The 16,331-nt window shown below is 33.7% G+C and overlaps 1 protein-coding gene across 1 annotated transcript in view; it reads left to right on the top strand.

Moving 5' to 3' along the window:
• Positions 1–16,331, top strand: part of LOC133190639 (uncharacterized) — a 54,357-nt gene that overhangs the window by 10,842 nt on the left and 27,184 nt on the right. The window contains exons 3-6 of the mRNA XM_061326330.1: positions 5,379–5,554; positions 8,613–8,879; positions 12,506–12,629; positions 14,540–14,742. Of these exons, the coding sequence (XP_061182314.1) occupies positions 5,452–5,554; positions 8,613–8,879; positions 12,506–12,629; positions 14,540–14,742 (697 nt within the window). The 5' untranslated portion in view covers positions 5,379–5,451. The remainder of the gene's footprint in view (positions 1–5,378; positions 5,555–8,612; positions 8,880–12,505; positions 12,630–14,539; positions 14,743–16,331) is intronic.

Raw genomic sequence — 16,331 nt, 5'->3', positions numbered from 1 at the left:
ACAGAGTCTGACACATCTGTTTCATATTTGGATATTTTACTTGAAAAAGACGTTACTGGTAATCTAACAACCAAGCTTTATGATAAACTTGATGACTTTAACTTTTCAATCGTCAACTTCCCTTACTTACGCAGCAATATACCTTCATCACCTACATACCGGGTTTATATCTCTTAGTTAAGTCGATATGCAAGGGCATGCTCTACGTATATACAATTTCTAAAACGAGGTAAATTATTGACAAACAAGTTGATGAAACAAGAATATCAGCTGTCTCGTTTAAAGTCATCATTTCGTAAGTTCTATGGTCTATACAATGACCTTGTCAGCAAATACAATTTATCATTGAGTCAAATGCTGACTGACGTTTTTCATACTAATTGTTAGGCCATCATTTACTCGCTGAATTTTCAACGGATTTTTCCGTTATTTCCCGATCATGACAAGGAGCACATGGCGGGTGTGACCGGTCGGCAGGGGATGCTCACTCCTCCATGGCACCTGATCCCTCCTCTGATGTTTTTGGAGGTCCGTGGTTGCTCTGCTCCTATTTTGTATTGTTTAATGGACTTTTGAGCTTGAATACTGTTCGTTATATCCATATATTTCATGTGAAATGTGAAAGCTATAGCTCCAATCATGCAATCAAAAGTTGTGAGCAAGGTTCAAGTATTTGCAGACAGACAGACCAGGGCAAAACTATATATCCCCAATCTTTGATACGGGGGCATAAAAAAATAAAACCTCATACTTGATATAAAAGAATACATTATTACCAGAGTGTTGAATATCTTGATTTTGCATGGTTGAGGTCATTTGAATATTAGTTCTGAAATCTGCTGAGTTAGTAAGTGAAAATACTGTCCCTTAAATTAACATGATTGTTCTTTGCACAGTTCAGTTGCTCTTGATATCTTGAACCAAGAACATTTGATTAAGATTAGTATTCAAAAAGGTAAACTTTCATCAAGGTTACACATGTATTCATGTTTTATAGGTCCCCCGAGTCACTCAGCTGACCTATTATGATCTGTTCTTGTCTGTCGTCATGCGGATGCATGTGAACTTTTTCCCATTTTCAGCTTCTTCACAAGAACACTGAACCAATCAGGGTTCGACACTAACTTTTTAAGGCTTTAGTCCGGCCGGACTAGTGCTTCTTTACTTTTACTAGTCCGCACGCGATTTTATGAGTCCGTCAAAAAAAAAGTTTTTAGACATTAATTTAACGTGACAATTAATATACGTTTTATACTTTTTTTGAAATAAACAAAGCATTTACGAGAAATATATTATTCCACAGATTCATTCAAATCTCGCAATCAGCAAGTGCGATCATATTACCGATCTCGTTCTTTTTTTTTTTTGTCTTTACATTACATTCAAAACGTCCAACACCTTTCTTTAAAGTGTCATATACTAAATCATGATCGCTAAAACCTTTTACTTCATATCGATCAATCGAAAAATAAAGCGCTGAATTGACTCGGAATTGCGTAGCTAGAAATCTAAAAATAAATGCGGGGTTTTCTAGTAAAAGTTGTCGAGAATCATACATCAGTAATTTATTCAAACTGTTTTCCAGAAATTTTTATTGGTCCACTCGGACTAATTAGTCACAGATTTTATTAGTCCGAATGAAAATGTATTAGTCTGAGACTAACGGACTAACGTTAGTGTCGAACCCTGCCAATTTCAATCAAACTTGCCACTAAGACTAAATATCCTCCATTGAAAGAGATTCAAGTTTATTTAAATGAAGGGCAGAGCCCTCTTTGAAGGGGATATATTTAAGGATGGATTCTTCTCATATTTATTGTATTTAAAATTTAATGAAAATTTCACAGGTTTAACATGACAATATCACTAAGAGATGGTATCAGTGAGATTAAATTTGAACGTTTTATTTTAAGTGTAAGGTCAGGTCAAGGTCATCATCTTTTTCTTTGACATCAAGAAAAAAAAATGTTACCAATCATTTGATGCCTACATTTATTTTAAAAGATTAAATGTTTTTCTTTTTGCCTAAAATGATCTCACCATATAAGGTCTATCAGATGGTACTACCAAATTAAGATAAAAAAATATATAGCTAAAATAGATATTGGCTAATCCGAATTTCCTCTATTTCAATTGAAGTTTTAGGGAATATTCGTTATTTTGATATTCTTTATATATTTAAATTTTTCTTATTTTCACATATGGTAAAGTAGTCATGTTAAGATACAAAGTGATACAAAAACAAAAGGTTTTGACCATTTAGTAAAAGAGAAAAAACAATTTTAACTGATTTTTTTGCTCAAATCTGTTCTTAGATCGGAAGCTTTCAAAAGCTAATAAGACTAGTTTCTTTAGAAAATTGAATTTATTTTATATATTTTAAAACTGAAGTCCATAGTGATTAATTTTAGTCACTTCAGAAAATTTCATTCAGTCCTTAATTGTTTTTAAAAATTAACCAATTTCAATGTTTTATAGTAATTTTAAGATGCAGAAAAGGAGACATTTTTCATACACCGCTATTACACAAAAAAATATAGTCCCTGCTAGATATCAAACTCAACCAACCATTAATGTATTCAAAGTTATAAAGTTATGAGAAGGAAAGAAAAATATTATCTTTTAAATCCTTTACATCTAAATATATGCGACATATGGGCAAATGCACTTTGAATATTTCATTTAATAAGAAACCAGACAAGAATCCCAGTCCTTAATAAAATTAAGCAAAATAAGGCTGAAATTTAAAAGATTTTCTTCTCAAAAACACTTAGCCAGAATATTTGAAACTCATAAGAAAGTTTCTTTACAAAGTGAAAATTTAATTAAGTTTGTTCAAAGCATGCCCCTAGGGGTAGGGTGATTTAGCCACAGAAGGGGATCAAAGTTTACATGAAAATATATAGAAAGAAATCTTATAAAAGAAATCTTTTAAAGTTTTCTTTTGAAGAACAGCAAAGCACTGATTAGTCAATTTTTTTAAATATGCAGGCAATTTCATTTAGAGCAGATTCAAGTTTGTTCAAGTCATGGTCCACAGGGATGAGGTGGTGCCACAATAAGGGATTAAACTTTTGTATGAATATATATACATGTAGAAAAATGTTTAAAAATCTTCTCAAGAACATTTTACAGTCACATTAATATGCAACATTCATAAATTCATGAAATATTTTCTCAAACTGTGATAACAGACTTTTTAGGATAATTACATTTTGCATCAAGATTAACGCAGAATGAAATAATATATTTTTTGATTATTACATTATTATATTTTTTGCATTGATGGCAACACAAAATGTAATATAAATAAAAATGTTACAACACAAAACATAATAACTTTTTTTGTATTGTGTTCAATGCAAAACATCATAAAATTGATTTGTCAATGAACATATCTTTAATATAACAAAATATTGATAGGTATTAAAGTGCCGAAGTGGAGTCAGTTAGGAGTCTGAAATGCTTTTAAGGTCCTTTATATAATTTTCCTTTGTTTATGCATAAATAAAGCTTTGTTTCATAGAATTTTGAGTTTTGGTTTCCAAGTAATTTTTTTGCATTGAACGTTCCTATCATAAAAATTGTATATCCACTGAATACTAGTGGTACTGAATGCAAAGATGATTTTAAATTGGTGGAATTTAATCAGTGATTCAATTGGCGAATCAAATACTAGTTATTCAAATATACGTAAACACAAGAAATGGCATGTCCTTTTGCATTTAAAAACTAATAATTGTCATGTCTGAAAGCATGAAATCTGCAGCACATTATATTGGATCCCTTGAAATGGAACTTGCATTATTTCGTTGATAAGGAAACAGCTAATAATAAAGCAATATATAATCATTGGTATGAAAATTATTCTCAACCTAACTGACCAAAAAATATGTTTTTGCAATGTTGTGTTTTGCTTAATATTGACGCAAAAATATAACATTTTACAAAAATATAACATTTTGCGTTTTTAGATTTTGCATTGACATCAACGCAAAACGTAATAACGCAAACTGTAATATTCCTGAAAGTTTCTTATTACATATTGCATTATTACATTATGCGTTTATTTAGATGCAAAATGTTATAGCGCAAAATGTAATCCCTGTTTACTACAATTTGCATTATTATTACATTTCGCATTGTAACAAAGTATCCTAAGATACTGAAGATTCATGTTTGTTCAAATCATGGTCCCCAGGGGTTAGACTGGGCCACAATAGAGGATCAGAGTTATATGTGGGAATTAGTTATAGAAAACGAAAAAATCAACCATTCATGAACAGCTAGACTATGCTAAATAGCATGAAATCCATGGTTCTGCCACCAGAGTCAGACTAAGTTTGTGATAATGATATATTGAAAACTCATAACTTTGTCCTTTGTAGGCACAACGGTGGGGGATAAGTAGGTCATATATTTAGAATTCTTAACAACTTTAAAAATGTTCTTTTCCAAAGGACATCTTATGGACAAACTGATTTTTTATTACAGTGTGCAGAATCCTTTACCAGAATTGGAAAATTCATAATGAATTATTAAAAATGCTTAAAAACTGGGAAAATCTTTAACTCATGGATATCAAGCAGACAAACTGTTTACATGATTAAAATGAACACTTAGCCTTTACCAAAATTGTGTATTTTTTGTCCCCTGGTCCTTGGTTCAGGGCCTAGGAATGGGGTGAAGTTTAGTCATATATTGAAAATCCATTACATATTTGAAAATCGTCACTTGTTCTAAAAGGTGAATAAGTGGGCATTCTGATTTATGAATACAATGAATGCAGAACCCTTTCCAAAATTTTTAAAATTCAAGTTTTCTGGCTCCAACTTCGGGGGTTGGGGGGTTGGGGGTTAGACTAAATTGGTCATATACTGAAATTTTATTACTTTGAAATCACTTCTTTCATTGAGGTTTAATTCTCAATTTGGGGGGAGGGGATATAAAGAGATCCACAATTTCATATCCTCCACAAAGTTTTGAAATTTCAAAGTACAGCATCTGCATGTCTATCTACGTGTACCAAGCACAAAAATAAATCCTCTTGAATTGGCAAATTTTTACACAATCCTCGAAAATATGACCCCACAAAAATAAGTGATTTTACAGTATATAGATTCATTTAGAGTTGGGAATTAAACCATATGATAGCTAGAATACAATTTTATAATAACACGAAATTTAATATCCTCTCATTCTGAAAACATTTCAGGTTTTTGTGACTAAACCCGATAAGTCATTTTTTTTGTCTTCAGTGTTTGACCCATTATGATTTTAGAGTTTTTCAGTCCATTGTTTTGTACAGCTATACATATATAGTAATTCCATGATTATTTCTTTATTGTCAGTATTCAGAAGTTTTATTCCCTTTCCAGCTAACAGACCAGATGTAGATCATATCTGCATGTGCAGACTTGGAGGAAGTAAACATCTTGCTGTACTGGAATAATGATGATGGAACATTTTGTTCGTATGATGGGATTTTCTCTGATTCTCAGTCCATACATGTATTTTACTGCTTTTGGCTTTTTCTTTGATAGTTCTGTTGGGGGTAAGTTAATTAATGGTTGAAAAGAGTATTTTTTATCTTTTTTTTTTGCATGGACAATTCTAAGTCACTAAAATGACCCTATGCTATGATCCGTTTTTGTCCATTATTGTGAAATCTACTTTAATGTATCAATGTGAAATAGATATTTTGAATTTTAGTTTATATCTAATTAACTTTAATTTTGGAAATGTTAGCTTTTTGAAATAGAAGACGTACAGTAAAAACTTGTCTAATCCAGACACCACGTACTGGATCCAAAGAAATTGGCTGGATTAGACAACGTTAACATTCTGTATTAGACAACATTTTAAAACAGTTGAATTTACTGAAAGAGACTTTAAGTTTACATCATAATAGGCAAGATTTCAGAATATACACCATTTGGATTAGCCAAGTTTTACTGTATCTACTGAGTATAGGAAGAAAAAACATAAATTTTCTTTGGATTATATTTTAGCATGCATAAATAGAGTGTATTCAATGTTTTGTAGTTGAATATAGAACTTATTATCCAAGTGTGACAGGATGTTTTGATATTTTCAATTGTGTAAAGCACCTGCTTGTTTCATATGTACATAAACAACTATAAAACATTAAATTTTCTGTTTACCGGTATTACATTTTCTTAATTTTCCTTTTGCCCTTTTCTTCGCAGCCTCAGAAAATAGTTTCCTTTCTTGGGGAACAATAAATTTGCTATTTCCCCCATACCCTTTCCATAACTTACAGTGTATTATAGACCTGGATAATGGTTGAGAACCCTAGGATGGGGCTAAAACAGAGTTTGTGACATCCAAATAAAATCATTATATAACCATTTTCAGGTCACCTGAGTCACTCAGGTGACCTATTGCTATCCGTTTTCGTTCGTCGGCGTGCATCGCGTGTTAATATTTGAACATTTTTAGCTTCTTCTCTGAAACCGCTTAACCAATTTCAACCCAATGTAGCATATAGCATCTAAGGGTGAAGGGGAACAAGAATTTTGAATTTCATGGTCCCTGCCCCCCTGGGGCTTGAGGGGTGGGGCTAAAATCACCAAAAATAATGCAATCTTTAAAAATCTTCTTTACTCCTGGACATCAAGCAGTCAAACTGTTGGCATGATTGTAATGATCATTGAGCCCTCCACTAAAATTGTGAAATTCATGGCCCCAGAGTCAGGGATTCTGGTGCTAGGATGGGGCTATATAGATCATATATTGAAAGTGCATTATTTCTTTGAAAATCTTCTTCTCTTCTCCTGGGTATTAAGTAACTAACTACATAGTTATGAAGCGTAAGAGTGCTTCTTCCAAAATTATGAAATTCATGGCCCCAGGGTCAGGGGTACTGGTGTTGGGGTGGGGCTCTATTGATTATATAGTGAAAATGCATTAATTCTTTGAAAATTTTCTCTTCTGCTCCTGGGCATTAAGGTGATAAACAAAGTACATAGTTATGAGGAGGAGGAGGGCCTCTTCCAGAATTGTGAAAGTCATGGCCCCTGAATGAGGGGTTCTGGTGTTAGGGCAGGGCTCTATTGATTACATAGTGAAAATGCATTAATTCTTTGAAAATCTTCTTCTCTGCTCCTGGGCATCAAACAAACTAAGTAAGTACATAATTATGATGAGCAAGGATGCCGTTTCCAGAATTCTGAATTTCATGGCCCCTGGGTCAGGGGTTCTGGTGTTAGGGTGGGGCTCTATTGATTATATAGTGAAAATGCATTGATTCTTTGAAAATATCTTCTTCTCTGCTACTGGAGATTATTTAAACAAACTAAATTCATGATTATGATAGGCAAGGATGCCTCTTCCAATATTTTGAAATATGTGGCATCAGGTTTGTGGGTTCTTGTGGAGGGGGGGGGGGGCTCTATTGATTATATAGTGAAAAAGCATTAATTCTATTAATTAATAATTAATTAATCCTGTCTACTCCTTAGTGTTGAGCTGATAAATAAATTGCTTAACTATGATGAAAAAGGGAGCTTCGAACAGAATTTTTAAATCTTGTGGCCCTAGGGTCAGGGGTTTTGGCATAAAGGGGGGGGGGGGGGTGGCTTTTGATAATATAGTGGAAAAGTGTTAATTCTTTGAGGTCCATACTTATGATGATGAGGGTAACTCTTCCAAATTTGTAAATTTCTTGACCCTGGGTCTTGGGTTCTGGTGTTAGGGTAAAGCTTTGTTGAATCTGTAGTGAAAATGCATTGTACCTGTGAAATTCTTCTCTGCTTCTGGGCATATCAGAAGCAAACTGAGTGAAAGTTTTAATGATATAAGTAAGGGTATTTTTACCAGATTTTTGAACATCTGGACCGTTTGGTTAAGCATTCTGGTCCTAGGCAGGGCTCTATTAATTTGTATTCTACTGAGAGAAGTTGTTCCCCTTTTCCATTCACCTTTGATAACTAATCACTGTAAATAATGTATTTGAAAGATTAATAGAATAAGATAATTATGCAAGAATTTTTATTGTTTAATTCAAAAAGTACTTTCTTTCTTCTAATAATCAGGTAGAGCTGTAAGTAATAGACAAATAAAAATGGGACAAAAATAAATTATCTTGTTAAAAGTTCTTCAAAGACCATAAGGGAGGTCAATGTTAGAGGTCTTAATATGGGTTTAAAAATAGTACAGAAGCACTAATGGTTTGTTAATAGTCTGCATGGTGGTAGTGTTAAGTGGGGGACAGATTAGAACTTGATTTATGAGCTGATACTGAATACTAGACTAATTATTTTGTTGATCCTGATCTTCCTACTTCTCTTGCTTTAGGGCAAGAAAGCTTCATCTATCAGTGTATTTAACTTCTAAATTGTTGTATTATACTCAGGTGACCGTTAAGGTCCTTGGGCCTCTTGTTTCACCTCCCCATCCATGTTATGGTGTTTTGAATGCCAAACTGGTTTCAATACATTTTATAAGGAGAATACAGTTTGAATGTAAATATTATTGCCTTAACAGACCTTAGAAGGAGACTCATGCATGTGATGAATTCCTAAATAAACTGAAGCATGCATATATCTATATTCATCAACTCGCTAAAAGTTTTTTTTTCTGTACTCCAGTGTATCTTAGGGTATTAGTGAATCAGACTTTGGAGATGAACTGTACTGTGTTTGAAGATTCAGGTCTTAATGCTTCCCTTCTGGACTGGGTTATTTATAATGCTTCTAGCGCATCTCCAGATACAGTATTTATTAATGAAGAAAGAACATTGACATTCCGGAAAAAAATCACCAGTGTTGAGGAAGAAGGGAGTTACTTATGCAAGAGAACTGACAAAGGGGAACCTGCAGCCAGTTTTGTGAAAACAGTTTCTTTGATTATTGAGTGTAAGTCAATTATGTTAATGAGAAATTGATTACATGTATTACAGAATTGTGGAAAATTTCGTGAAAGAACAAGGTACGGATAGGTCAAAAAATGCAGCGCTTCAAAATCTGTATAGTTGGAAACATTTCCAAAAGCTAAGCATTTACCAAATTCAATAATATATAATTTATATGTATTACCCCAAAGGTGACTTAGTAAAATTATGATGAATACTACACCCTTTTATAGCAGAGTATGTCAAAATTTCACGGAACAGTCAAATGCGAGATCATAAAGATTAGGCTACATGTCTTCTGCCGATAATCACATCTAATCGTTACGTGCCTTTTTTCCGATGTTTACATACATATTGCAGGTAAATGATTCAGTTATGGAATGCTGCTTAATTTTTTTAGGTAAATTTATTAAGAAGTTTATCTTCTACCTATTCAATGAATAGCAAAAACAATATGCAGGTAGGTTAAGGCTTCCCGTAGAATATCACAGTGCACTCTGTGCCTTCACATCTCTGAACTACCAAAATATGACGTCATAATGAAAAATGACGTCAAGTCACTGCAAACTCAAAAGGTCAAATATGAAGGTATCCAAAGAAGGGTCTTGTCTCAAGGAATACACATGTGAAATATGAAAGCCTTAATTCCAACCATTCAAAAGTTATGGGCAAGGTTAAAGTTTTTGTGGACAAACAGACAGTTAGACAGATTGACAGCTAGACAGACGGACAGATAGTGCAAAAAACTATATGCCCTCGAATCATCAATTATGGGGGTATAAAAATAAGAAATTTTAAGTGGACAGACTATTGAGCTTGAAGATAAGATTCCTTAACTATGGCCCCCTATTTTTTGGTTGAAAAAGCAGTGCAAAATATAACTATTAACTAGGTTAGCAATATAAGATTGCAGATTTGCATTTCTTTTTTACCTTTTTAATAACTTTGTCTTTAAACGACCCACCCCAAATCCAATCTTGCCTTCACAAACTAACTGCACATGTATTTTGAAGTACGTTTGCAAAATAACTTTTTGATTAATTGATTGTATGTTGTCAAGATTAGGACTACCTTTGTATTTAAGACAATTGTATATATTAAGGACATGAAACATTTTTTTTATCAGTCAGATGATTTACAAATCATCTTCAGGTATAAGAGAAGAAAAGAGAAGTGCTGAAACAGTGGTTGTCATTCTTGGCAGATAAACCACAGGCACTTGTCGACAGAACCCCCCCCCTTTTTTTTCCCCCGCATATTCAACCCCAAAGTTTCTTGGACTTTAATTTTTACCCAAAAATTGTATTATTTACACTTATTTATCATATACACCATAAGAAAAATCAGGAAAAAACCTCAAAAGAATCGTTCACACAAAAATACTCCACTATACATAATAAGATGTATAGTGGGGTATTTTTTTTCGGGTATATAGTTTTTACCCTGTCCATCCATCTGTCTAGCTGTCAGTCTAGCTGTTTGTCCGCAAAATCTTTAACATTGCCCATAACTTTTGATTAGTTGGAGCTATGGTTTTCGTATTTCACGTGTATTCCTTGTGACAAGACCTTTCTTTCGATACCATCATATTTGACCTTTTGACCTTGACCTTGGAGTTTGACCCACTTTTACAAAATTTTACCCAACATTAACCATAGCCATAACTTTTGAACAGTTGGTGCCAGGGCTTTCATACTTCACATATGTAATCCTTGTAACAAGAACTTACTTTGGATACCAACAACTTTGACCTTTTGACCTTGGCCTTGGAATTTGACCTTCTTTTGTAAAACTTTAACTTTGGCCATAACATTTGAACAGTTGGTGGTAGGGCTTTCATATTTCATATGTGTATTTTTTGTGAGAAGGCCTTTCCTTGAGCTTCAATAATTTTGACCATGACCTTGATGTTTGACTCACTTTTGAAAAACTTTAACCTTTTCCATATCTTTTCAATGGTTGCTCTAGCGCTTTCAAATTTCACATTTATATTGTTCAAGGCAAGACCTTACTCTGGTTACCAACATAGAGAAAGTTTAATCTTCTCTATAAGTTGCCATAGGGGGCATCAGTGTTTCACAAACACATATTGTTTACAAAGAATGTATATTTTGTTATGAGAATTTCAATTATACCCAGATTTTCTTATCTTTACCTTTCTTACTAACTTACACTTTTTAGCTCACCTGAGCCGAAGGCTCAAGTGAGCTTTTCTGATCAAAATTTGTCCGTTGTCTGTCGTCGTCGTTAACTTTTCACAATTTCATCTTCTTCTCCAGAACCACTGGGTTAATTTCAACCAAACTTGGCACAGAGTAACCTTGAGTGAAGAGGATTCAAGTTTGTTCAATTGAAGGGTCACGCCCTCTTCCAAGGGGAGATAATTACAAAATCGTGAAAATTAATGGCATCTTTTAAAAAATCTTCTCAAAACCAATGGAAAGATGAAACTCATGTGGAATCATTGTCAGGTAGTGTAGATTCAGTTTTTTAAAAATCATGACCCCAAGGGGTAGGGTGGGGCCACAATGGACGATCAAAGTTTTACATAGAAATATATAGGAAAAATCTTTAAAAACCCTCTCAAGAACAGTAAAGCCATGATTGCTCATATTTATGTGGAAGCAACCTCATATGGTTAGATTCAAGTTTATTCAAATCATGACCCCGGGGGTATGGTGGGGCCAAATTGGACTATCAAAGTTTAACATAAGAGGTATATATAGGAAAAAGCTTCTTCTCATGAACAGCAAAGGTATGATTGATCATATTTATAAGCATCCTCAGGTATTGTATATTCAAGTTTGTTCAATTCGTGACTCCAGGGAGGAGAGTGGGGCCACAATGGACAATCAAAGTTTAACATAGGAGTATATAGAAAAAACCTTCTCAAGAACAGCAAAGCCATGATTGCTCATATTTATATGGAAGCATCCTCAGGAAGTGTAGATTCAAGTTTGTTCAAATCATGACCACACCAGGGGGTAGGGTGGGGCCACAATGGATGATCAAAGTTTTACATAGGAATATATAGGAAAAAATCTTTAAAAATCTTCTCAAGAACAGCAAAGCCGTGATTGCTCATATTTATATGGAAGCAACTTCAGGTGGTGTAGATTCAAGTTTGTTCAAATCATGACCCCCGGTGGTAGGGTGGGGCCACAATGGACGATCAAAGTTTTACATAGGAGTATATAGGAAAAATCTTTAAAAATCTTCTTTTCACGAACAGCAAAGCCATGATTGCTCATATTTATGAGGAAGCATCCTTAGGTAGTGTAGATTCAAGTTTGTTCAAATCATTACACCCAGGGGTACGGTGGGGCTGCAATGAAAGTTCAAACTTGTAGGAAAAAGCAACAGTTACCGGTAGTCAAAGAAATATGTAAGCATCTTTAGTTAATGTAGATTCAATTTTGTTTAAATCATGCCCCCCCCCCCCCCCATTTTAGGGGTAGGTCGAAACCACTTATGCATTTAAGCTTTTCAATACGGATCTGATTTTTGCTTTTTTCCTAGCCACTGTGCTCAGGTGAGTGATGTGGCCCATGAGCCTCTTGTCTTTATTTTGCAAATGAACTGTAGTACACAGTGTAAATGTCCTGCTGTGATGTTTCTTGTTTTTTTTAGATGAAGCTGTGAGGAATGTAACAAACTTTACTTGTATATTGAATGAAGAGAAAAATGAGTTTCACTGTAGATGGGAACTTGGACTATACAACCACCCTGATCATCTCCATATCTCAATTATAATGTAAGTCATTCAAATTCTGTCAAATAGCAAAGTGAAGTATTGCTTCTTAATGTTGTTTGTTTGTATTATCTTATTATAATTTCAGCTGTTAAAAGTTTATAGTAATAATAATGTAGTTGAACTTCGGTATCTTGAACACCGATATCTCGAATGCAATGAATATGTCGAAGGGATTTATAAGTCCCAACCACTTATTCTTTAAGTATTTTACCCTATATAGCTCAAATCGTTGGATATCTCAAAGTTTTTTCTTGGTCCCATTGAGTTTGAGATAACGAGGTTTGACTGTATATAAAAGATACTGTAGTGGTTATTATCAGAAAATGGCCTTTAAGCCGTTTTAGTATAATAGACTAGACTGTGACATCATAGGTAAGAGGTTGTTAGATTGAAAATTTGTAAACATGGTCATGAATTTTATCAAGAATTCAGAGAAACTCTAGCTGTTTTTATCTGAGTGTCAGAATTGTTTATTCATTCTCACTGTACATGTACATGTATATTTGGTGTATCTTCTTTAACAATTAAGGAAAATAATTCTTGCTGTGAACTTAATTATAAACACTTGAAAAATACACTTTTTATGCCCCACCATGAATATAGCTGGGGCATTTAGTGTTTGTAATCTCATCTTTTGTCCTTCCACCCTTTTGTCTTTCTATCACACTTTGTGTTTAGCTGAATTTCAAAGAAACTGTTCAAGATATTTAAACCCCTGGAACCTTAGTTTCAGGGTACTTGGGAATCACCGTGTACATCTTTCTGTCTGCCTAGCTGCCCCTCATTTCTGGGCCGTAATTTTGTAATGGAGAAACATCGGAAGTTCCCATACTTTACACAAGAATTGCTTACATGTATGACCTGAGGTTTGTCATGATCTTGATTCAAGGTCATCCAAACAAGTTCAAGGTCACTGGTTGGAAAAGTGTAAAATTTGTGTCAGGTCTATAACTTTGTAATGGAGAAACATTGGAAGTTCATACCTAATACAAAGATTGCTAATGACCTGAATGTGTGTTATGACCTTGATCCAAGGTTATTTACTCATGTTCAAGGTCACTTTTAGAAAAATGTATGATTCCTGTCCTGAACATATTTTGCAATGGTGTAACATTGAAAGGTAAAACACCAAAATTTTATGGCTTTTGGTGTGTCATGACCTTTTCATGACCTTGACCTTGACCCAAGTTCATGGTCATTGACAGAAAAGTGTATTATACATTTCAGGTCCACAACTCTCTAATATAGAGCATTGGAGTTTAATACTTAACACGAGGTTGCTTATAATCCAAGAGTTTGTCTAAATCTTGACTTTTTTGGCAATTTCAAGGTCACTGGCAGAAAACGTGTAAAATTTATTTCCACTTCAAACCTGTTTTATGGAACAACATTAGAGGCTCATATTTCACATGAATATTACATGTACCTATTTTAATTATAGTAGTTTAGGCTATATGGACTGTGAATATAGGCTTATGGTTAGCTCAGTGGTCAAAGCACCTGACTTGTGATACAGGCCCCCAGGCTTGATTCCTGATCCAGTCATATGTTTTCTTCATTCCCCCTCTCCTACTACACTTATGTCACAAATATGTGTCATGACCTTGACCCAAGTCATTGATGAGTTCAAAGGAGACTTGCAGAGAAAGTATAGAATTTGTATCCAGTTCATGATTTTGTAATGGATAAATATTGCAAATTGTTACTTCAGCAAAGATTATGGACAAGTTGAGGGTATTCATAACCATGACCAAAGTTATTTGGCAAGTTCAATGTCAGTGGCAGAAAATGTATAAAATCGATGTCAGTCCACAGATTTCTAGTGGAGAAACATTGGAAGTTCATAATATACACAAATGTTACTAGTCTGACCAGAGGATGTGTCATTTTAATTTGTTGATTTCATTTAGGTCTCCTGACAATGGGTCAACTGTTCTACCTTGTCCAGAGAAATTTACCGGTAAATACCAGCAGAACTGTTCTTGGGCAGAAAAAGATGGTTTTACTAATGCTGCCATCTTCTCGATGTCCAAGATTGTCATCCTTAATGTAACAAACCTGGAATTTAATGTAGTGAAGTCTTTCCGGATGGAATATATAACAGAGAACATAAGTAAGTTTCAACCTGGCTTAAGTAGGTTTTGAACATTGACTCTTAGCATACTTGATTCTGACAAATCGGATGTGTCCAGCTAAACTGATGATGACCAGTGGCACACTTGATTATGAGCAAGTATTGCATATGTATCATCAGGGTTCTCCACAAGAGGTTTTATCTAGGCAGCCAGCAATGATTAAATTAATGTGTGCCATTGTTAAACAAGTTGCACCATGGTCAAAAGCGGTCGGACTGTGCTAAACAAACAAGACGGTCGTTGATCAGTGATTTTGCCATGAAGCATGATGATTGAGAGTCAATCAGATGGTGATAAATTTCATGAGAGTTAATTTTTCTGTACACATGTAATTGGGTAGGGATTCCAACATGTTCACTATATAATAAATGATTTACAAAAAAAAAAGAATAGCACAGTAACATAACGATGTCAAAAAATTGACAAGCACCCAAGTCAAGTTTCTGCAGCCAGAGAGAATTCACCCTTTCAAAATTTTCTATTCCGACCTTGTATTTAATCAATTCCTGTAGGTCTGTTTTTAATTTAATATATATATATATATATATATATATATATATATATATATATATATATATATATATATATATATATATATATATTTTTTTTCATATATATATTTGTTTCATATATTTCTGGTAGAATGTACTTGAACGTCAATTGCCAAGTCTAAGTTTTAGGGTTACATGTACCTCCCATTCTTATGAAACATCGCGTGGCGCTATTTTTAGACTGGGTCATGTGGAGAAGTAACAATGGAGGGAAATCGGCAAAAAAATGCAGTGTAGAGGGGAAAAAAAAGAATGGAGAAAGGAAAATTAAAGTTGTGTTAAATTTATGCCCCTGCTTATATGAAGATTTGATACTTATACTATGTATATAATCAGTAAGTTTTCTAAGACCATATGCAGTTTTAAAAGCCTAGGTCGGTGTTTGTTTGTCTGTGTGTCTGTAAACTTTTTTTTTCAAAATACTGCTCCTTCATCAGTTTTGGTCTTATTGGAATAAAAATTAACATACAATAGACAACATCAATTCTGTAATTATATCGATTTTTGAATAAAATTTGATGTTCATTGTTGCTATGGTTACTTATATTTGAAATTTAAAAAAATCTATGAAATTCTTTTATAATGCCCCTACAGTTTTGGTCCAACTTTAATAAAACTTTGTATATTTATAAAGTAAGTTATTTTTGTTTGTTGTTGTTGTTTATTTTTCTGACCTTTTTCTTTTTTTTTCTAATACAACTTTTTATTTGCAATGGTCAAGTTTTGTGAAATCAAACAATAATTAATGAAGCTTAGAAAGTCTAACACACCCTAGTGCTTTCGATCACATTTCAGCAGATTCCTCCATGGTTAAATTTTCAAATTGGAGAATCCTAATCATGTTAGGTGAGCTGATTGAGCTGCAAAAATTTAATAGGCTCAGGCAGCTTCAACATGAAGGTAGTGGTATCGAAAGTTGATTGTTGAAAGACATGAAGCTTTTGATCTTGGTACGCTGGTTAAGAGAGCATGATTGTAAAAGTGTTGTCTTTTTCTATGCTAGGTATTGCTTTATG

The sequence above is a fragment of the Saccostrea echinata genome, unplaced genomic scaffold (genome assembly GCF_033153115.1).
Source record: "Saccostrea echinata isolate AGI-Se365-2 ecotype Australia unplaced genomic scaffold, CSIRO_AGI_Sech_v1 ptg000022l, whole genome shotgun sequence".
Classification (NCBI taxonomy): domain Eukaryota; kingdom Metazoa; phylum Mollusca; class Bivalvia; order Ostreida; family Ostreidae; genus Saccostrea; species Saccostrea echinata.
Note: the sequence above shows the minus strand (reverse complement) of the source record. Positions and strands in the feature narration are given on the sequence as shown.